This window comes from Cavia porcellus, unplaced genomic scaffold (genome assembly GCF_034190915.1).
Source record: "Cavia porcellus strain 051 isolate PalLab524CR breed Dunkin Hartley unplaced genomic scaffold, mCavPor4.1 scaffold_24, whole genome shotgun sequence".
NCBI classification, from domain to species: Eukaryota; Metazoa; Chordata; class Mammalia; order Rodentia; family Caviidae; genus Cavia; species Cavia porcellus.
Genome location: NW_026947507.1, coordinates 43,398,451 through 43,420,954, shown reverse-complemented (window position 1 = coordinate 43,420,954; position 22,504 = coordinate 43,398,451). Strand labels below are relative to the sequence as shown.

The window sequence follows — 22,504 nt, the reverse complement described above, 5'->3', positions numbered from 1 at the left end:
AGATGTGGTCTGTGGGCTGCAGTGTAGGTAGACACGGAAGTGGGAGAGACCACCTCACCCCCATCTCCCCGGCCTGAGACTGAGTGACTGAGCTCCACTCGGGCAGTCTGTGACAGATGGCGCTTGGCCCATCCTCTGCCCCGTGCCCCTCGCCGAGGTTGGCTCGGAGAAAGGGTGCATGGTGGCCGTGGCGACTGCTCACCTTCTCCAGGGTCTGTACGAACTGCTCCACGGGGATGGAGCCACTCAGCAGAGGCTTCAGCACTTTGCAGTCCGGGACGTCCTCGCTCACGCGCTTCCTCTTCTTGCTGCTGGTGGGCTGTGCCGGCCGAGGTGGGGGCTGAGCAGAGTGGAAGCAGGGCCTCAGCAAGGACGCGAGTCACCTGCCCTGCCCTGCTCTGAGTGGCCTCTCCTGTGATAGAGGCCAAGGGGCCCCAAACACCGAGAGCCACCCAGAGTGTGAGAATCAGTGAGCACCTGAGTCCAGGCAAATGCAAGCTGTCCACGTGGGTCCCACCTTACCTGCCTAAAACCTGTCTTTTGTTGTCTTTGAGACAAGGCCCTGCTCGATAGTTCAAGCTGGCCTGAACTCGAGGTGATCCTCCTGCCTCAGCCTCCCAGGTGCTGAGAGTATAGACGGGTACCACCACCCCTGGGCTGCTAAGATCTGTGCTTTTTTTTAAAAAATCAAGATCTAACTATTAACGTCCCATCAATCCAGTTCAGTCCAGTAATTCTTCACAGTGCGCTGCCCCTGAAGCACTCATGGGGACTCTGAGGGCCAGCGATGGTGAACTGAGTCCGAGTGGGAAAGGCATTTGAGACTGCTGAGGGGGCAGTACCTCCCATGTTTAAGGCCCCAGGCCTCACTGGTTTCAGGCTGTGTATTTCCTGGCCCTCCAAGGAAAGGGCTGTGTCAACTACTATTCTGGTCCCCACAGCACCTCTCCTGCCCTGCAGTACTCATGTGAGGAACGTGAGCACAAAAGCTTGGAGTGTCACCAACTGCAGAAGCCATCTAGAATGATACATGGCCCAACCCAGTGACAGGTCTCTCTCCCCACCCGCCTTTGAGCCATGTGCCGGAGAATTTGGACTAGGGGCCCACTGTCTGGGATTCGCCTTGCTTCTGGCCTGTGGTGTGGGCAGCTGTCAGCAAGTGGGCCTTCCTGGGGGTAGGGCTCCCTCCCACAAGTCTCACGGTACCTGAAGCACGTGCTTGTTATCTTTCGTGTGCAGCACGGCTGAGACGGTTGCCAAGGAGATACCAGGCTTGATCTCCATGGGCACCAGGGAGTCGGCGAGCTGAAAGCAAACCATTTGCGGTGGGCTCCCTGAGCAGGGGCACGGCCACTGGGCCTCAGCACACCCCCTGGGCAAGGAGCCCGGCTGCCCCTCGGGCAACAGTGTGGGCCAGGATTTCCAGGGTGGAGCTGGTCGCCTGCAGTTGTATCCGTCAGTGAGGGCTCAATGGCCACACAGCTTAAGGGAGAAAGGCAAGCAAGCAAACAGACAACCCAGTTTTTTAAAGGAGAGAAATGCATCAATCATCCCTGCACCCACGCACAGGAGGGAGGGTGGGAAGGGTGAGAACCCAGCAATAGGCCAAGTGTCCAGCGACGTGGCGCCTCCTGGGCTCTGCATGGGGATGGCAGCAGGGCTCCGTCAGGGCAGCCACATGGCACTGCTCTCCATCATGCCACAGGGAACAGTGCCAGTGCTTTCCCCACATATGTGGCCCGAGTGTCCAAACTCCTTTGAGCCTCACCAAGCCTCTCGGACCTAGGGATTGTGGCCAGAAGGCTCTGTCTCCAGCTGGAGTGGCCTGGGCCCTGTCCTCAGTGCTACATGCCATCCAGCCAGCCCAAGGCCAGCAGGCTCCTGGGACACAGTCCCTGGATGACAGGCGACAATGTGCACTGTTCTCCCAGTGCATTGCTTCAGCAACAGGCCGAGCATCCAGCTTCCAGCCCCCTGGCCCAGCCTCCTTGCTGTGCAGCTGCACAGGAGCTGAGGCCTTGGCGACCTGGTGATGGACGAGGACATCAGCCTCCTACCCAGCAGGTCACCTGCACTGGAGAGCGGAAGCAGCCGTGCTCAGCACCACTACAAAGATGACCGTGCCAGGTGTCTTGCGTGTTTTACACAGGGAACTGGACGCGTGAGGTCTGCTCCATAAAAAAGCATGGTGGTGAGGGGGTGCCTCTTCCTGCGAGAGCAGCACTGCACCAGCCTCCTGCCCTTCACCTCTGTGGCACCCTCAATCACTTTTCTCTGCACCCAGCGGCTCCCTGCTCAGGTTGGGTGGCGTGGAGCCGGGCAGGAAGAGGTTCTCCCTGGGCAGCTGTGCAAGGATTCCCAGGAGACCCCGGGTGGGGCAGCTGTAGTCAGCTGGGGCTGCATAGGAACTGCAGCTCAGCAGCCACAGGGAGGGTGGCAACTCGCACCCTGGAAGTGATTCCCTTGAGAGCTGGATCCAAGGACTGGAAGGGGAATCCATAAAGGAGCTTGAGGCTGCTTCATTTGGGCGAACACAAACCCCTTTTAGTAGAGGCCAAATAAACAGCAGCACTGGAATTTGACCATTTCATTGCACTCATGCACTGCCGAGGCACGCGCTTAAATGGTTCTATTTCCCCCTGAACTTAGGGCCATGGCAGCATCTTCCAAGAACAGGGTCGAGCACTGAGAACAGCGCAGGAACCAGAGGGGACAGCTGCGGGGTGGGGCTCAGTCTGCTGCCCATCGCTGATCTGTGCTGCTCCTGGAGCCCAGGCTTTTCTCCAAGGGAGCTGTTTATTCTTGCTCAGAAGACTTAAGTCAGATCCCAAATATAACGCCCTGCCCCAGAGCTCAGGGCCCCGGGGCCACCAGACCCCATTCGGGGCTCTGAGGACAACGCTATTCTTTCTGCTTTCTCTTGTCCACTCATGTGCAAGATCCTTTTGGGAAACCCTCCCCTGGCTCCAGTTTGAGGGCAGAAGAGAAGGACCCAGGAGCCTGGACACTTGGGCTGCACAGGGCAGCAGGTGTAACCTGGAGCTACAGCTTGCTCTTAAACCTTAAGCTGGAGACGCCAAATTCACAAAGTTCCTAAGGAAAACAAAACAGAAAACGACTGAAATAAAAGGTGCTCCTGAAAGCGTTTAGAGAAACGATGGATGTGCACCAGCAAATGAACAGTGAACTCCAGTATGCTTAGGCTAGAAACACAGCTAGATACAGTCTGCTCATGCAGCCATTAAAACAGAAGCTTCCGAGTTTTCTTTTTCTCGGTGCTCAGGATTAAACCCCAGGCCTCATTCTCTACCACTGGACCACATTTACAGTGCTTGAAATATCTTTAAGGACAGAACATACTTGGGGTTAGGTGAAGTCTACAGCTATGATTCCACTATGCACACCACACCCACACTGTCAGTGGACAAGGTAATACACAAAAGCCTAAGTAGAATAATTAGTTCACCACCACACCCGTGACCCCAGCACACGGGAGGTTGAGGCAGGAGGATCCTTGAGTTAGAGGCCAGCCTGGGATACGTGATGAGTTCAACCCAGCCCGAACTACGTAGTGAGACCCTGTCTCAACCCCAGGCCTCAAAATAGTTACCTCTAGTGTCGTGACTAAGATGGATTTTTGCTTTTGTCTTTATCCTTTAGTTATGTTAACATCTTGAGTTTATAATGTTACTTTAAAATGAGCTGTTTTAAAAAACGTTTAAAATTTCTAATATAGCAAATACCAATAAATAAAACACACAGTCAAAGGCTCCTAGGCATTCTAATTTTTAAGATGCTTTGAAATCACGAAGTTTGAGGACTGCTTGTCTGGGGTGCTGAAATCTAAGCCTAGGCCTTTATCTCCAGCCACTGCCAGCTGCTAGAGAAAAATAATACAAAAGAGGCCTGTACAGTCTGTACAGTGTGTCCAGCAAGAGACCCTGGGAGCATCCAGGGGACCGCCCCACCCCAGCCTACTCAAGGCCCAGCTCCAGGGATTCCAGGATCAAGTGCATGCTGGGGTCTGCTTCTGTGGTCTCCTCAGGACAGGGCACCAGTGGTGACAACCGACTGACACCCAGGAGATTGTGTTATCTACCTTGGGAGACCTCGAAGGGCCGGGTGCTTGCAGGGCTGTGTCCTGTTGAGGGAGGCCAGGCTCGGGGGTGAAATCATTGGGGAGCGGCCCTGGAGAAGGCAGACGGGCTGGTGATATTTCTGACCTCGCGCTCTTACCCTAGAGGCCTCTAATGTCACAGGCTGTCTGCACTACAGCCATAGTCTCCTTAGTTCTGGTTCAGGCTTGCCTATGAGAAGCTCTGGGGCTGGTGAGGGCCAGCTGTCATGTGATGCCACTGAATTTACCACAACGATCACACAGCAGTGGCTAATAACTGTTTGCCTCCACATTGGTATCTGGAGTTCAGGGAATCGTAAACAATGACAGAGACATGCACGGGGCCTCATGGTATCCCGTCTCTCTAAACACAGCACGGGGTCGCCAATGGGAGAGCAAAGAGAAGCTCACAGAAGGGATGAACAATCTAGATGAGCTCGGAGAGGAAACATGACAAAATTCTCATCATTATCACTTGCTGTGCCCAAGGTGACTATAGGGGAAATATGTAAAAAATTGGATGACATGACCAAAAAGGTTCAAAACGTGAAAGACCAGTTCAACAGGGATACAGAATCCTTGAAAAGATGTTAGGCAGAAGTGCCTGAAGTGAACTGTAAACGGTTCATAAATTGTAGAAATGACCAACATGAAGACAGAGTATCTGAAATTAAGTGCAAAATGGTAAATTATGGGAAAAAAGTAAGAAAAAAAAGACAGCAAGGAAGGACCATCCAGCAGCTGTCAGATGACACTTGGGAAGGTGACACAGATGACGTCATACGTACGTTCACCAAGTCAGCAGGAAACGTCCCAGATAGGAGCAGAGTTGAGCATGCAGGAAAGCACGGCTGCCAGAACAGCACGTCGACGGGAGCAGCAGCTCCCAGGCACACAGCTGAACCCGCCAGAGTGGCAGCAGTCCTCGTGTACCGGATGGGTGGCTTTTTTTTTTGTATAGTTCTGTACGTCTTGTTTGCAGAGCCTCACTGTCGTTTCTGCATGGTATGCCTTGTTTATACAGTAATTCTTTGATTATACTGCACAGTACTGTAATTTTGTTTCTGTAGATTACAGTACTGCATGTAAGAGTTATTCAAATAAAAAGTTAGACCAGCCATCCCCTTCTAGGTGTCATTCCCAAGAGCTTAACACATCGTACTGCAACAAAACATGCACATATGTTTACAGCAGCACAGTTCACAGTAGCTAAATCCTGACAGAAGCCTGTTTACCCACCAACATACAAATGCACAGAGACTGTAGGGTCTGCCCGTAATAGACTACTACTCCGCTGTCAAGAAGGGCAATTTCAGGCATTTATTAAGAAAATGGATGCTGGAAAATACATTGAGTAAAACCAGACACATAAGCTTAATACCATACGGCATTCCTTGTGAGTACAGGGAATAAAAGCAAAGAATAAAAATGGGAAGGAGACAAGAGGGTGGATGTCTTGCAAATGGGAAGGGGTCTGAGAGCCCACGGGTAAGGGTGAGGGACAGGCGAAGGGGAAGCAAGCAGAACAGAGGTGCACCGTATACAGGATAACCTCCGTGAATGGAAACACACTGTAAGCACAAACATGTGCTAAGATCAGTACCTGAAAGGATGGAAGTGGGGAAAGAGAATTAAAGGAGGATGGGAGAGGGAGGGGAAAAGGGACTAAAAAAGCAGCAAGCTGTCTCATGTCTCTGTGCCCACTCGCAAGACTGATGTACTGCAAACAGGGAATAATAAAAAACAACAATCCAAAGATACCAGGCTAATGTCTTTCACTGTAAGAAGAATAAAATGTAGAGAAAATGAAAAGCAAAATCATAAAAATACATGAAGCCACTGTACAATGAGAAGCAGGGATGGTTTATACTCCTTGAGTGCTAAAAACAAAAAACCCTGGTCTTCTTTGGAAGTGGAAACTTGCTTTTCTGCGTCCCTCATTAAAAAACATCATTATCAATGTCAGCTTACTGAAATAAGACCACTGCAATCTAAGCGATACTAACTAGATGGATGGGGCAGCTGGGAAAGCGAAGGGCCATTACTCAGAGTTCCAGGACAAGTCTGGGGGGACCACTGCTCAGGAAGCCCTCTGGCTGCACTAGAGGGGGCCTATCCAGTCACTGGAGGGCTGCAGGGGCCTGACCTGCTCATCCTGGCCTCCTCCCTCCCAAACCAGCTATAATTAGCAGTTGTTAGTCAGTTAATTAGAGAAGACTAAAGTGCTGAATTTACAGGTTCCAACTAAAAATTCAGTTTTTCCAATTACAGAATTATTAGATCAACAAACACCCAAATGGCCTTCAAGGCAGTCTGCTTGAGAAGCTATCTGTGTCATTCCAGCAGTTCACTGCTTAGCAGGTATATGACCCCTCCACTTCTTGAAAACCTTTGTAGCAGGGTGTGATAAGTACCAGTACTTACGAGGCTGAGGCAGAAGATCACCATGAGTTCGAGGCCAGACCAAGTACATGGTGAGATCCTGTCTCAAAAACACCATCACCAAAAACAAAACAAAATAAAAATCCATTTGTAAGACTTCTAATGTCTTCTAAATTATAATCCACTTTTAAGACTTCTAAGAAAATCATCATTGCTTTGAAACTGCCATTTGGTCTTGCTCCTGCAGCCTGAGCGCCAACGAACCGGCCACAGGGACAGAAGGGCCATACAGCACAGGGCTCACCTACTCACAGAAGTGGGGCTGCCTGCATTCAAATACTGCTTAGCTTTGCACTGTTGAATCGTTCACCCAATTTAATTATCCAAACTGCTTTACTCTGCTTCATCTAGTGCCCTTCAGTAAGGAGACCACCTTTCTGCTTAGCTATGGAGAGGAATCGTGGAAAGCCGCTGTGCGCCAGCCCTGGGGCCAAGGTCTGGGCACTTCCTAAACCCAAGTCCACTAAGAACGCCGGGTGCTGGCTTAGCACCAGGCTTTATTATTTCTCTCATCCATCGATTCTGATCCGTCCAAGCCATCTTAAGAGGAGAAGGAAGCCGGAAGAGCCTGCTTGGTCACCTCAGAGCCCCTTCCCTCTTGCTTCCCCAGGGATGAGTTGCTTAAGCACAACCTGCCCCAGCTGTTCACATGCACAATTTGCTTTTCACTTCTTCCCTGTTAAAACATACGCTAACAGCATGGTACTGAATGTCTGTGATTCCCACTACGCTGGAGGCTGAGGCAGGAGGATTCCCAGGTGGAAGCCAGCCTCAGCAGTTTAGTGGAACCCTATCTCAAAAGTAAAAAGGGCTGGGGTTGTAGCTGAGTGGTAAAGCGCTCACTTAGCATGTATGAGGCTCTGAGTTCAGTTCCCCAGTATGGCAATAAAAACAGCTAAAACAAACACACCCAACCAGAAGTTAGGATTTTAGAGACATACAAATATTTAGACTCACAGGCCAAAACCACAAAGCTGTGCTGAAAGGGACGGAAGGAAGGGCACACTCCTCCTCTTGGTCACTCTCCCCACTCTCCTGCCTGCAGCCCAGGAGGCCGTGAGGGTGCAGTAAGGGCCCTCCCCTGAACCCCCATCCAGGCACGGCCTTGGAACCCGGAGCCCACACTGCTCCCCTTCTCTCGTGACTCTGCAGATACAAACCTGAGGAGTGCCCATCAGGTGGCTGTCTGAGACCCCAGCAGCAAAGGGTGAGTCACCAGTGGGGGCGCACTCACCTCGGGCATGATTTCAATCTTCTCATAGCGACGCTTGAAGGGCAGTGCCAGGACCTCGGCGCGCCGGTAGGCCATGGGCGGGGGCTGGCAGTCCACCATGAGGTCCATCCTGTGCGACTGTGCCGGTGGCGGCTGTGTGTACTGCTCAGGACACACCACATGCAGGGGCTGTGGGCACAAGGACAGACAGAAGGGACAGGTCAGGTTGGGTTGGGGGCAGCTGGAACACAGCACTGCTGCTTCCTCTGGTGCCAGTGTCCTGGACGTGCAAGGCCAGCAGGCCACACGGCACCCTCCTGCCTTCAAGCCCAACTGACCCATGACACAGACTAGCACCAAGCAGGGTGGCAGAAAAGCCCTTGGGAGACCGTGAGCCTCCCGCCAGAGTGTGAGCCAAGGTAGACTCTCAGTTTCTCAGGCTCTGAGCTCCCTGCTGGTCCCTGGGCTCCTTGGCGCAGCCTCCTCGGGGCCCTCGCTTATGCTACCAGCAGGCCTAGGGGTCACATGCTCAGCTGTGTGCGATGACAAATCAGATATGGAACTTTAAAAGTTTCCTCTTGTTTCTTGAGAGAATAACCTTAGTAAACCAAAGTTTATTTTGGACAAATACCACCCAACTGGAAACAAAAGCTGAGGACCCGCGAGGCTACTGCCCTATCTGCCTTCATGTAAGGGTCTGGGCTAAGCCACCAATCCTGACTGGGGACGCCGGCAGGCGGACCCAGGGCCGCGCAGGTGTCCTGAATGGCGGCAGCTGGGCAGTGCTGGCTTAGGCCTGGCACCTACATCACTCACACACCAGGCTCCCAGCCCGCTCTCCAGGGTAAGCAGAGCTGGTATTGGGTCCCTCCTTGTAGGCCCCAAGCCAATGTTCCTAAGGCCCAAGAAGACCCAGATTCTCTCCTTGCTGGGGAGGTGAGCTGTCGATCCAGAGCACAGCTTCCTGCCTCCCCCAGGGCCTGCCTGAGCACTCTGCATAGGGGTCTCTCTTCCCAGCACCCCGGGTTCTGTGAGGAGGAGGAAAGGGAACTTCTGACTGGGGAAATGAACAGGGCTGAGCGTGCACCACTCATCAAGCAGGTGTGGAGGCAGCGGCCTGCCTGGCCCTCAGCACACTGAGCTGTGACTTCAGAGGGGACAGCCGGCCAGGCACCGTGCCCTGCTCCTGTTCCTGTTGGCCTTCCAGCACCAAGCGCAGAACACCTCCTAGCCACCCTGCACAGTGACTGTGTCCTCCATCCCCTGCACCGCGGTTTCCTTCTGGCAGCCTTGTCCTTTTATCTACCATTTACCCCAACTACTTCCCTTTCTTAAGGGCAGAAAATGAAAAATGAATCAAACAAACCAAAATGAAGCTGCCTACATCACAAGGGCCCGATATGGGTTACAATCAAACTGCCTTTAAGTCTAGTGACTGTGCTTCTGTAGCGGCTTTTCTTAGGGGACACTCTGCTTTAGGTAGTACAGCTGAGCCTCAGGGTAACTGCATGTTCTTCCTCTGGATTTTTGACTTTCCAAGCTGGAAACTTTGGTCAGGGTGTGAAGACCATCCCTCAAGTCTGAGGGTCAGCAGGACCAGCCCCAGCATCACAGTTGGGTGGGATCTGGGGAGGACAGTGCTCAAATGCAGCAACCCCCACCCCTGGGGCGTTTCCCTCGTCACCTGCACTTCCTTAAGCAGCTTGGACACCTGGATGAAGTTGAGGCGCGTGTCGATGGGGCAGTATATGCACTTCATGGCCAAAGGCTGGTAGGGGGCCAGTGCTTCCAGGTAGGAGAAGTCGGGTTCTAGGGAGAGCACAGGAGGGCGCTTTAACATGCAGCTGGGAGTGGGCACAGGTTGTGGGGTGGGAGGAGTGTGGAATGGGGCTCGCAGTCGCCATGAGGGCTGGGTGATCCCTGTGGGTGGAAGGTCTGGAGGCACAGGTGCAGACCCCAAGTGCTCAACATGAAGCATGGATGAGAGCCTCAAGAGAGAAGAGAAAGCTCTGCTTTACAGCAAGATGCCAGCCAGCAATGTGCAGCGAAGACTCACACACAGATGTGCTCTGACCAGAATCATCGGGACCTGCTAATGCACGCAGTCAAGGAAGAATGGGACATGTGCGAGTCTCCCAGTGCCCCACAGGCCGTGTCCCAGCCTGTGAGCATTGCATTGTCCACACCAGCATGCTAGCATTGGGACAAACCACCAAGCCACCCCCGGACAGCACGTGCTGCTTGGACCATCACTCCCAACAGGGACCAGTCCTTGAACCGTTGTCATGTGGCCCCGCTTTTCCTCTGGGGCCTCTGTAGCCGGCATGGCAGGGACTGCGCTCCATTTAGAGAGGCTGCTGCCTGGAGCCCAAGAGCCGATTCACTGTTGCCGAGAGGTACCGCTCAGCTCCTGCTGTCCTGCAGCAGCCCTGAGGGCCTCGCTCCTTTGTCCCCGTCTCTTGTGGGGCTGGTGCTTACTGGCACACTGACATCTCAGATGCAAATTTTTATTTTTTTTGGTGGCACTGGGTACTGAACCCAGGGCCTTCACGCTGAGCTATATCCCAGCCATGTCCCCATCTACTTTAAAAAACATTTGAGAAAGAGTCTAAGTTGCTAAGTTGCCTAGACTGGGCTTGAACTTGCAGCCCTCCTCCCTCAGCCTCCCAGTGTTGGGATTACAGGCCTGCACCAGCAAGCCAGGCTCCAGAATGACCAGATACTTAAAGTACCCCAGCGGGTCACATTTCCCAAAGAATTTCCAGAACTCCCAGATGCAGTAAGAAGAGGGAATACTGACTTCTTCTAATGTGACAACAGTCATCACACCAGTTGAAAAGGCCCCAAGTCCCTCTCCCACTAGTGGATATTGGAAACTGCTGTAGAAGCCTGACAAACCTTACTTTACTTTTTTGAGACAGGGTCTGACTATGTAGTTCATGTTGCCTTCAATTCACTATGAAGCCCAGACTGGCCTAGAACTGAGCAATCCTCCTGCCTCCGGCTACCAAGTACTGGGGTTAGAGGTGTGAGCCACCATACCCCGCTCTGACAAACCATTTTAAATATAAAGTCATTACTCAGAGTTGTCATGAATGGTCACATAGCCTCTGACTTCTTAGCAGGCTCAAAGAACATCTGTACCACATCCAACACTTCAGGGTGTGCCTGTGCCAATACCACACCCACTGTCATGTCAGTCACAGCTGAGGAATGGGAGGGGCCAAGCCTGGCCCTGCCCACATTGCGGTCCCTGGACACCTTCCTAGGGAGGGCCAAGTCCTAGGTACCATGAAACAGTGTCTTGGGAGCCAGTGCTGCGGCCTTTCACCCATGGCAGAGACAGAAAAACAGCCTGCAACAGCTGGGAGCTCCCCCCACAGCAGGGGTATGCTGCCGATAGAGCAAGTTGTGCCAGATTTCAGATCAACTGTTTACTTTCTAGCCTGTGAGTCTTCTAAAACCCAAGTCAGTGTAAAGCCTATAAACTGATAAAATAATGCTGTAATTATCTATGTCAATCTCTTACTTGACCTCACAAAAGGATGTCTTTTCCCTGAAGGTCGGTCTTCAAGCCAGAGTAAACTACAAAGGAGAAAGATCCACAGACAAGAACAACTCCTAAAGGTAAAGCAAAGAGCAAGTACTGGAGTTATGTAGTTCTTGTAGAGAAATCTGCTGAAAAGCAATTCAGCAGAATTCCACCTAGGTGAAGAGTTCCACTGGCAAAGAGGTGCTCAGGATCACGGGCAGCACCCCACCTTCCTCCTGTCCTGATGCTCGTGGCTCTTTGGTACATTCAGCGGGATAGTGCCAGGGCCAACACCTCCTGCCTCTGGCAGATCCCTCCCTTGGTTTGCCTGCTGCAGCCACTGTTGGCCTGGCAGGGAAGCACAGGGGTGAGTTTATTTTGTAAATTACCTGTAAATATGACAGTGTTGAGACTAGATTTTCCCCAGAGCTCCATGAAGTGGACCACGTCCCCAAACCGGAGCGAAGGGTGCCCAGTGAACACCACACACGGCTGCCGGAAGTCGTTGCTGAAGTCTCCGTGGATGCTGGGGTAGTGCTTCAGCTTGTTGGTCTGAATAAGCTGCAAGATGAGAGGACAACATAGGAGGAATTGTTAGCCTGTGTGGGCTGAAGGGAGGACCGCAGCACAGGGGGATGTGCAAAGTAACTTAAAAACACAAATGGAGAGGCCAAGCCACCTGGAGAACATGCCCATGAAACAAGCATAACTGTCACGAAGACGCCGAGTACCGGAAGTCAAGAGGGAAACGGAGATCACAGCATGCTGCTGCTACATGCCTATTGGAAGGGCCACGATCTGGGTCACTGACCACCGGATCCCAATGAGGATGGGGGGTGACGGGGCCCCCAGTCACTGCTGGGAGTGCAAACTGGTGCTGTCACTTTGGAAGACAGTTTGGCTCTTTTTTTTTTTTTTTAAACAAAATTCAGCAGGTATAATACTCAGCACAGCATCAGCAACCATGCTCCTTGATATTTACCTAAGACACTTGAAGACAATCTCCACAAAAACCTGCACACAGATATCTGTAGTGGCTTTATTCACATTCGCTACAGAGCTTGGGAACAAGCAAGATGTCCTTCACTGAGTAAACAACAAACTGGAACACTGGGCCGTGTGAAGCTGTTCAGCACAGAAGAACCAGTGAAGGAAGCCCAGTGAAGGAAGTCAGCGTGCTGTATGACCCCAGCCACAGACAGCCTAGAAACAACTGGACCTGGAGGAGCGGGAGCTGCAGGCACAGGCACTGCCCAGTACTTCTCCTGTCCTGTCATGCCAGCTCAGGTCCAGTCTGAAGTACGGTTTCAACCTAACACTGTGGTCTTCACCTCTTATCAGAAAGTGAAATAATTTTTAAAAATGGCACCACTCTAAATTGGGAACTGTCAGTAAAAGTAGTCCAAATAAAAATTCCTATTATGTGACTTTCAGAATAGATGGAAAAGTCAATCCCTTCAGTAATAACATACTTGAAACTGTTTTTTGTTTGTTCTCGGTGGCACAGGGGACAGAACACAACACAGAGAGCCAGAGATACTGTCTACCACTGAGCTACGTTACACCCTTGAACCCTCATACCCGAAACTTTTAATAAGGTTGCTCTGGCCTGATTTCCTCTAATGTTTCCTTTCTAGCTTCCTGACACTCTAACCACCACCTGAAATCCTCAATATCAGCTATTGTTTAAAAGCCAAGTAACTTTCTCAACCTGTGTGTTTTACTTACTTTTCTCATTGCTGAGACAAAATATCCCACAGCCACAAGTTAAAGGAGAAAAGGTTTATTTAGCTCACAGTTTGCAGAGGTTTCAGGTGTAATCAGCTGACTCTAAGGTGCCTTGGGTGGCAGACAGGCTTCGTAGAGAAACAGTTCATGGCTGGAAGAAGGCAGCAGAGCAACAAGGGGCAACCATAGCTCTTTCTGTCCCTTACATCTTATCTAGGCTCCTTAGGGCAGATAGCACTCACACCCTTAATCCAGTACCCCCAATCCTGGTGGTACACCATGAATCAATCCCAGTGTCACACACTCTAGATCCAGCCACCTCTGAAAAAGCTCCAGGTATGACCACATGAAGCTCTGGGGGGACATCTAGACACAAGCCATAATGTATGAAGCACCAAGCTCTGACACCAGTAGATCCCTCTCACAAGGGAGGCTATTTACCCACAGCAATGCCTGAGTCAGACTGTGATGAGGCAAAGCAGCAGCTTAATTCAAAGACCGATTCAGCTTTTGGAACTTTAGGACACACGGCTTTGAACTTATCTAGAGTTTTATGTTTTGAGCCCTGAGAATCTCCATTTGACAGTGCTTTCCTGATATCAGGCGTGTCACAAGGCAACGACACGCACAGTCACAACCACAAAAGGCCTCTGTGACACTGCTCAGTCAGCTCTGCTGCCCAGGCCCACCCCGCCTCCTATTCCAGCAACCAAAGGCCATGTGGCAAATGTTTAGCAGGCACAGCCCCTAAACATCAAATTGTCCAAAGGAAACATTTCCTTTTAATGGACAAAGAAATGGTTTGTGACATGGCTTAGTGCAGCAGTAACCATAATGTGTGAGAGGGACCGGTCAGCAACTTCAAGTCCAAATGACATCACCACAAAAGTGAGGATGTTCCCCAAAAATCAAACTCCTCATTTTGAAGACTTAACCTTTTACTGGAGACATGTGGTTTTATTAGGAAGACTGTAGCACTACCCTGCAGATCTTTTTCTTTTTTGTATCACAAATCAAACTCATGACCTCGTGCTTGCCAGGCAGGTGCTGTGCTGCTGAGCTAAATCCTTGGCCTACACTGCCGATCTTAATACGTTCCTGCAGATAGACGTGTGACTATCCTGTTACGTGGCTTGACCCACTCGTGGTACAAATGGATCTAGTCAGTTTTACCAATAAAATTAATAAAAATTAATAGAAGCCTATAAATGGTCAGAATTCAGTTAGTTGCTTAAATTTAAATAATTACTACCCAAATATTAATAGTATCCATAACAACTAAAATCATTACCATTATCAGTACAGTTATTTCATTAAATTAATTTATGTTTTGTTAACAATTCTCTAAATTTTAACATGGGAATCTTACAAGTACTCCATTGCTGATGCACGTAATATACACAACTGCTGTACCACAAATGAGCTGTGTCATAATTTGTTAGTATCATTTTAATGGTTTCCTTAAAGAACTGTAATGATGACATCTGGTCTGTAACTCACTGCCTTTCTTTGCATTATTATAATCAAAGAGCCCCTGAAAAGTGGTCCAAGCTGCCCAACAGGACAGTCACACACGTACCACGGTGGTTCGAGCTGGCAGGAATGACCGAATTCAAATCAGAGCTGGCTGGCAGCAAGACCTATGAATTATGGCACTATCATGAATCGCTGTCACACAGGTAGATGGAGTAAGAACAGTACTGATGGAATGAACACCAACAAAATACATTTTCCCACACTGAGTCTGGTCTTAGTGGCACTAGGGCTTAAACCCAGGGCTATGTGTGCACCAGGCAAGCACTTGGTCACTGAGCCGAATTCCCTGATGTTATTGCATTGCTAGCCTGAATTTCACTGAGGTAATGACAGATTATGAAAACACCACGTGCTATAATATTAAAGTATGGGGACTAAAAAATGACTTCTTCAAAACCTTAAACTTGGCATCCCAGCTAACGTATCCTTTAGAGTATGAAAAGTGGTTCAATGTAAAATAATTAGCAATGATTTGTTGCAGTTTACCGTGTCAAAGAATAAATTATAAAATAAAACTAAATCCATTAACATATATCTGCCTATCCATGCCTACTGAGGATATGTATACCAAGGATTCAATCCAGTCTCACAAGATTAAATCTAGCCTTTGCTCTTTTTATAATGCTATCTCCTACCTTTGATGATTATTTTTTTAACCAAACTCAGCCCACGCATAAACCCATATGTACATCAACAAACAAAGCATAACCAGATCCTTGGAAATTCCTGTTTCCTTCCAGTCCCTACTGTCCTCCTCTATCTCCAAAACAATCTGTATGTTGGGTTCTAACACCATATATTATTTTGTAATGTTTTTGAACTTTTCTGTACATAAGACCACAGTATATCTCCTTTTCTGTCTGGTTCCTTTTACTCACATTATGTTCGTGAAGTTTATCAGTGCTGCTGTGTGTAATTGGAATCAATTCGTTCTCATGAATGCACGCTATTCCACTGGGTGACCATACCACAAAACCCACTTCACATCTGGTGGTGGATGGAGGGTAATCAGCATGGTGACCAAGGTTTTTGCATGTGCTGTCTGTTGGTAATTGGCCTATGTACTTCCTCTGTTCAGTATGTACTTTCAGAACAAAAGTGCTCAGGCATACAGCACACTCCACAGATCTAGCCAAATGATCTGCTCGAGTAGTTTACCAATTTAAGTATCCTCCTTTGTATGTATGGGGCTGAGGATGAAACCCAGGGGCGTTCTACCATGGACCTACATCCCCAGCCCTTCTCACTTTGAAAGAGGGACATGCCATGCTGCCCAGGTGGGACTTGTGATACTCATGGAGTACAGGGATGTGCCTCCAGGCCCAGTTAAAAATCTTTTTTATAAAGGGGTATTAACACTATAGTAAACAATAAGCATAATAAGAGGCACAAAGAAAACTGTCCAAGATACATCAGTTGTTAAAAAAAAAAAAAAAAGCAATGGAAACAAAACTGGGTATTCAGCCAAATAAAAATACCCATCAGTTCTGTGAAAGGTGGGGAATTTTTCTAGTTTTTAAAAAACTGAAATGTTGTTTTCTTGACTAACCATTTACATATATGGTTGACAGTATAAAAAAACACTTTTATAATAAAAATCTATGACTCAAAAAAGTTAAAACAGATGCTAGAATGTGATTGCTTCTGCAGTCACAGGACAACGGAAGGCCGAGCCATGGACACACAGGAGGAAACAACAGAATCTGAGCTGAGCACTGTGCTGTCACCTTACTCCGGAGGCAAAGGGATACACAAAGGGATTTCACAGGAGTAGCTGCAATCTCATGGCCCACTCTAGCTGCACCAAGCCACCTGCATTTCTTCCCTACCTTGACCCCAACATTTTGTTTTCTTACCTCTGCATGAGGAAAAGGTGGCTCTGGAAGGTACACCTTGCTCTGTTTGTTGTGACAAAGCCTTTTAAAGAGGGAAAACAGATCAATTTGTTAGAAAGTGTACAGTAAGGCGTTTGTTGCCACCTAGTGGCAGCAGTGCAAAATGAAACACTAAAATGTATTCTATAATTCCCAGGCCAGTGAGTTTCACTGAAAATAAAAGCTGGCAAAAACAGAGCATTTGGGAATATATAATTTTTTAAACCTTTAAAATTCCTCAATAACTTTTTTCTTAAGAAAATATATGTCTTGTTTTGGGATAAATTGAGATTTACAGAGAAGTTGTAAAAACAGTAGTGCTCCTGTTAATGTTACAACCACAGTGCATTCCTTAAACGGAGAAATTAAACACTAGGATATTACAATTTATTAAACTCCAGACTGCCTGGGTTTCATCAGGTTTTCCATTCGTGTCCTTTTCTGTTCCAGGATCTGACCCCAAGACACGATGCTATATTTTGCTGTGGCAGTCTGCTGCGCCCCACCTACCGCAGAGACCTGGTTCTCTGGCTTTGCACGTGCACTATCAGATCACATTAGGTGCGGCCCTGCTAAGTCTCTGGGGCTGAACTGAGGACCTTGGTCTGGAGACAGTGAGTACTGTAGGCCACCCTAGTTTTTCCCTGGACGGGCATGACCTTGACACACCGAGATGTCTCATAAAGATAAAGTGACAAAGTTTGCAGTGGCTCAATCAACACTTTCTCAAAAGGGGAAAACATGGCGTTAGAGCTGCCGTTGAGGACTCTGTCAAGACACGGAAAAAGGCAGGTGTGCAGGGCTTCAGCGTTTGGGTTCTGTATTAACCTTATACCATCCATGTATTTTTTCCCCCTACACTTAGTTTCCTTTAACTTTGATCTCAAAAATACCACTTTATATTCTTTCTGGTAGAGACAAAACTATGGAAACAAAATATGTACAAATGGACCCCAGCTCTTTTTTTCTTTCTAACACAGGAAGCGAAACAATCTAAGTGCTTACTTTAGGTGTTACTTAATTTTTGCACAGGATGTTATGCTACATGTTTCATTTCGAGACATTAATGATGTTGAAGAGATTACAATCAGAATGAGGATGAAACCCCGGCTTTAGGAGTCTCAGTTCTGCTATTGGACCCCGACGCTCTCCTCCAGAGCCCTTGTGTAGATACAGCAGGCTGAGGCCTCTTCTGGGAGGCTGATGGGGCCAGTTTAGTTCTTTGGGGCTGCTGGAGTTCAAAAGGAGACTCACAGACAGACGTGGGTTATCAGAAAAGCAAAGAATAAAGACGCTTCTAGAATCATGTCTAGTTGAGAGCCCAAGATCCTCAAGTGCTAGTCTTTTGGGCACTGCTTGATGAATAAGAGATCAGAGACTCTTTGGGAGCCACCTTTCCCATTTCCCTGCCTCAGCAAAAACAAATCCACCTGCCAAGCAAGCCATGAGCCCTTATTCTGAAGCTGGACCAGACACTGGGCCAGCCAGGAGTTGGGCTTCCTTCCCAGGGGGCAAAGCAGGGCCGAGTGAGCGCAGAGCAGAGCAGAGCCCCGAGATTGGATGGTGCAGGGCCTGTGCGCAGACCCAGGCTGCCCACCCAGAGCAACAGTAGAAGTCCAAGCATGGGCTGTGGTTCTGGCTTCACTCGGCTCCACAGCAATGGCGGTGAGCCCAACTCTGGAGCCAGCACCTGTCACTGAGACAACCTGGCCCACTCCTGACACCAGCAGGCACAAAGTGTTTCATGACAGTTTCTAGGACAGTGCTACCAGCTTCCAATCCATGCTGGAATGGCTTGGTGGGCGCTTCAAAGCCTCTGCTGCTGCAGACCAATGAGATCAGATCAGCCTCCCAGGTGACTCAACTTTCTCTGGTAGGAGCTGCTGCTTCTCAGAGGTGGAGGGAGGGGCCCCAAGGACTTCCCAGAGGTCACACTAGGTAGAACTTACGTAATCCTTTTCCTTTCAAAAATACGCTGTGTAAATCAATTGAGGGAAGAACATACTGCACATACAAAGCCCTTCATTTTCTTTCTTTTTTATTCCCCAGCCTGCACCTCCAGCCCTGGCTTCTCAGCTGTCTGGGTTGGTGATGCTTTGCCCTGAACTGCCACAAGCGCCTCAAGGACAAAACCAACAACACTTGCAGTATGAACTTGCCCCTCCTTGGCAGGACCTGGCTCACTGGGGTCACCACTGACAGCCACACTAGCAAATGTGGAGTGGATCTTCACTGCTAACATCTCTGGACCAAGAAACTAGTGAGTCCTGCCAGTTACATTTCCAATCGCCTCTCGAAGACACGCTTGCCCTGCACTCCCACAGGGTAACACACAAGGGAGTCTTAGCTCTCTCTTGGCCTTGCATTTCTTCTATACTCCTTCTAGTCCTTGTGAACATCCCACAATCACAGGAACACCTGCGAGCAATGCAAGGGACTAATGCAAATCTGCTTCAAGTCTTTCAGTGAGCCTCCACTGTGGAGATTTCTCTAGCTTCATATCCTGTTGCTCCCCATGTTTCAGTTCCCTAGTAACAATGAACTACAGACAGTTCTCTGGGCAAGCCAAAGCCTTGAAGCCGTCCATGTGTATCTTGGCCTGTGTCGCCCACTCGCCCTACACTACCCATCCCTAGCAGCCCACCTGGCTCATCCTCACAGGTTTTTTGTCTGCCTGCTATTCCTCAGGAGTGCCTTATTCCAGGAAGCCTTTCTTGAATCCCAGCTGGGGATGCTTTGGCTTCTCGGGACAGAACAAGCGCTCCTATGTAGGTGTGCATGTGCCTATGTGTGTGAGTCTCACTCAGCTGGACTCACAGTGGGGGGAGAGTTACACAGCTGCCTCCTCCTGAGGTTCACGTTCCTCAAGCCCAGAGGTCCTTCTGGATCCCCAGAACTCTACCAAGGACAGCATTTATCAGATGTTTATGGACCAAACTAACTATGGACGCAAACAGGAAGTGATACATGATTGCCAGTATGGTAAGAATCCGAGGGAGATACTGAGAAAGTTTAAGACAGACACCTCTCAGGTCTCCGCCTCGAAGGATCACCACAGGGATGTCAGTTTGTAGCACACAGGACATACACACTCAAAGGATATTCTAGAAATCAATAAAGTGATCCTACGGCTCATACACAACAGGTGTCATGCAATAATACTTTGGGGAATTCTGACTGGGGAGAAATATTATAAAAGTAACCACGGTCATTAAAATATAGTGGCACCCCCTGGCCACAGAAAAGATTAAAAGAGTAGCCCTAAGGGGCTGGGGATTTAGCTCAGTGGCATAAGTGCCTGCCTTGCAAGCAGACAGTTGGGAGTTCGATCTCCGGTACTGGTAAAAAGGAACAAGACAAAAAAAAAAAAAAAAAAAAAAAAAAAAAAAGAGTAGTCCTAGAATAAAAGCCAATACACATCAAGGTTTAGCATGTGAAACCAATGCAAATCAGCTGAGAAGGTTAAGGTTATTTGATAAATAGTACATGGATATGTAAGTACTTGACTGTTTGGAGAAAATGAAGTTACTAATTCTGTCATGCTAAACGAACTCCAAATAAAATACTTAAGGGTAGGGGGAGGTAAAACAGAAGAAAGAAACCATAACGAAAGTGTTTAGCCATGTGACACCATAAGGGAGTGAATGTTCAAAGCATAAGAGAAGAAATAGCAAAGTAGGGAAAGAGCTTAAAACTAAAACACTGCTTCAGCGAGAAAGAAAAACAAAGGACAGAAAGAAAGAATGAATCACTGCACTGTGAAACCCGGAATGGACCCTGAAACAGAAAAAGGCTATGAGGAGAAAACCTGGTGCAGCCAGAACAGGTCCAGCACAAGTTCCACGAACTCACGTTAATTTCTTAATTTTGACAAACATACATTGCTAGGGGAAACCTAGTGAAACAATACGGAATTTTTCAGTCTTACCCTTTTCTGAAAACTTAACATTATTCCAAAATATTATTTCCAAACTCCAAAAAAATTCAGACAAGGGCCAAAATGGGAAAAAAAATCTGTTATAACACGAAGTTTGACCTTTGATATATTCATAAATGTATCAAAAATGTAAGAGAAATACAAAATCTGTAAGAAGTAATGGGCAAAAAAGGAACAATTTACATAAAATCTTTCTGGAAAGCAGTTTTGATTCATAAATGAACATTAAGAAATATTTATATCCTTTTTTCCAGTAATTCCACTTTTAGTAATTCACCCAGAGCAAAAGATGTCATGCTATATACACAGAATGGTATTAATTGATGACCTACTACTAAAAGCAAAAAGAGAATAAAGTTATTATATTAAGAAAACACTAAATTATATGTATATGAATGCTAAAATACTGAAGTGAAGTAAAAGTTATGTCTCAAAGATTTTATCGTGCTTTAATCTAATTAACTTTTTAAAAGCAGAGACAAAACTAAATATTCAGCATGATTTTTTTGGTAGATGGAAGAAATACATCAGAATGCTAACAGTGATGCCATTTCTAGAGACTGGAATTATGAGTTCAGTGTTTTTTATTAGTTTCTGAAAGCTTTTATTTTTTCTATAGTAAATCTGTATTACACACATTAGAAACAAGTATCTAAAAAGCAGGAACACCCTCTAGTTCTCTGCTTAGCAGTCCTCAGTTCAACCCAGCAGGCTGTACCAACAGGATGACAAGTACGTGACGGGTGGACCAGACGGAAGCCACAGGCCCAGGGGAGAGTGCCCAGGGGTGACAGGACTGGGTCTAGTGTTTCTTGCAATACTTTTCCTGAGGATCTGGATGAAGAAACTCAAAATCTGCTGATTAAACTTGCAAGTAATCTTCAGCAGAACGCAACTTATTCAGGACGACCTTCCTATCCTGGGAAATGCCCTGTGCACAATGGTGAGAGGTGGCCAAAACCATCTCCAAGGACAGTTCCACACCTGGATGGTGAGGCGTGTGAAAAAAACAATACTTATATGTGGAAAAAAAGTACTTAAAAGCCCTGGGCAGGAGGCAGTAAAATGCTGGGATATGGTATAATGAGAAACCTGACTGCTGTATCCATTTGGCCTCCACACAACTAAAGGAGACGGGACATACCCTATATTGTGTGTGTTACAGCTTTTTTTGGGAGAGACAGGGGAATGAGATTCAAACATGCATTTAAATAATCTTAAAAAGGTTCAATGACTTCTTATTGTTCATAATTTATTCTCCATAGGAATCTTATTTAAAATTTCTGTAATAAAACACAGTTTTGTCAAATGTAAAATGTGATATATTTTAGATAATATGGGCTTGGGTTTGAAGGCTTTAAATTTTTAGAATGTACCCTCACTTTTAGCAGCAGGTGGACAGTAGCTTTAAGAAGGAAAGTAATACTTTTGCTACTAATTGTTAAAGTGCAGGCCAAGGGGCTGGGGATTTAGCTCAGCGGCATAAGCGCCTGCCTTGCAAGCAGGCAGTCGTGAGTTCGATCCCTGGTACCGATAAAAACGAAAAAGACAAAAAAAAAAAAAATAAAGTGCAGGCCAAGATAAGCCCTTCTTCATCTTGCCCTCCTTGGTAACTATAATTCCAAACTCCAGTAATGCAATAAACTTGACTTTCAGCAATACAATTTTCTCATTATAGACACAGAAACACACTGAAATGAGTGTCTCACGGTAATATGAGAGAAAACAGGATGACTTTCATTCTTCCTGCTTGAATGTACTAAATCACACTCACCTCATACAGAACAAGACTGACTTACCATTCTGCAAAAATCTGGGAGAACTCCAGGGAACTGTTAGCCACGGGGGAGATGAAGTAGAAGGGGACGCTGGAGAGGCCAGCTGAGTCGATGTACTGGTACAGGCACTCCAGGAGGTCATAGATCACGCCGGACGGGTAGCAGGGGACCAGCACGTTACCTCCATTCCGGACAGTCAGGGCTAGTGTGAAGCCAGAGGGGAAACGCAGTGCCAAGGTCAGTGTTGCAAAGGAGACCACAACTAACACCTGCGTTCTCACAGGTCGCTCACAAGCATAGTAAATGTTTCCCTGGGAGAAATGTGGCCACATGGGGCATCCAGAGGC

The 22,504-nt window shown here is 48.0% G+C and overlaps 1 protein-coding gene across 4 annotated transcripts in view; it reads right to left on the bottom strand.

The window, feature by feature from the left end:
• Ints9 (integrator complex subunit 9) overlaps positions 1-22,504 on the bottom strand; it is a 95,763-nt gene that overhangs the window by 5,961 nt on the left and 67,298 nt on the right. Inside the window, exons 10-17 of one of the 4 annotated variants that reach the window (XM_063234525.1) lie at positions 22,179-22,359; positions 16,425-16,485; positions 11,694-11,865; positions 9,457-9,581; positions 7,794-7,961; positions 6,542-6,599; positions 1,207-1,305; positions 203-340 (exon numbers count right to left, since the gene is read on the bottom strand). In XM_063234525.1, coding sequence (XP_063090595.1) covers positions 1,223-1,305; positions 6,542-6,599; positions 7,794-7,961; positions 9,457-9,581; positions 11,694-11,865; positions 16,425-16,485; positions 22,179-22,359 — 848 coding nt within the window. In that variant the 3' untranslated portion in view covers positions 203-340; positions 1,207-1,222. The other 3 variants (XM_003479703.5, XM_063234524.1, XM_023561598.2) reach the window with 3 other exon arrangements.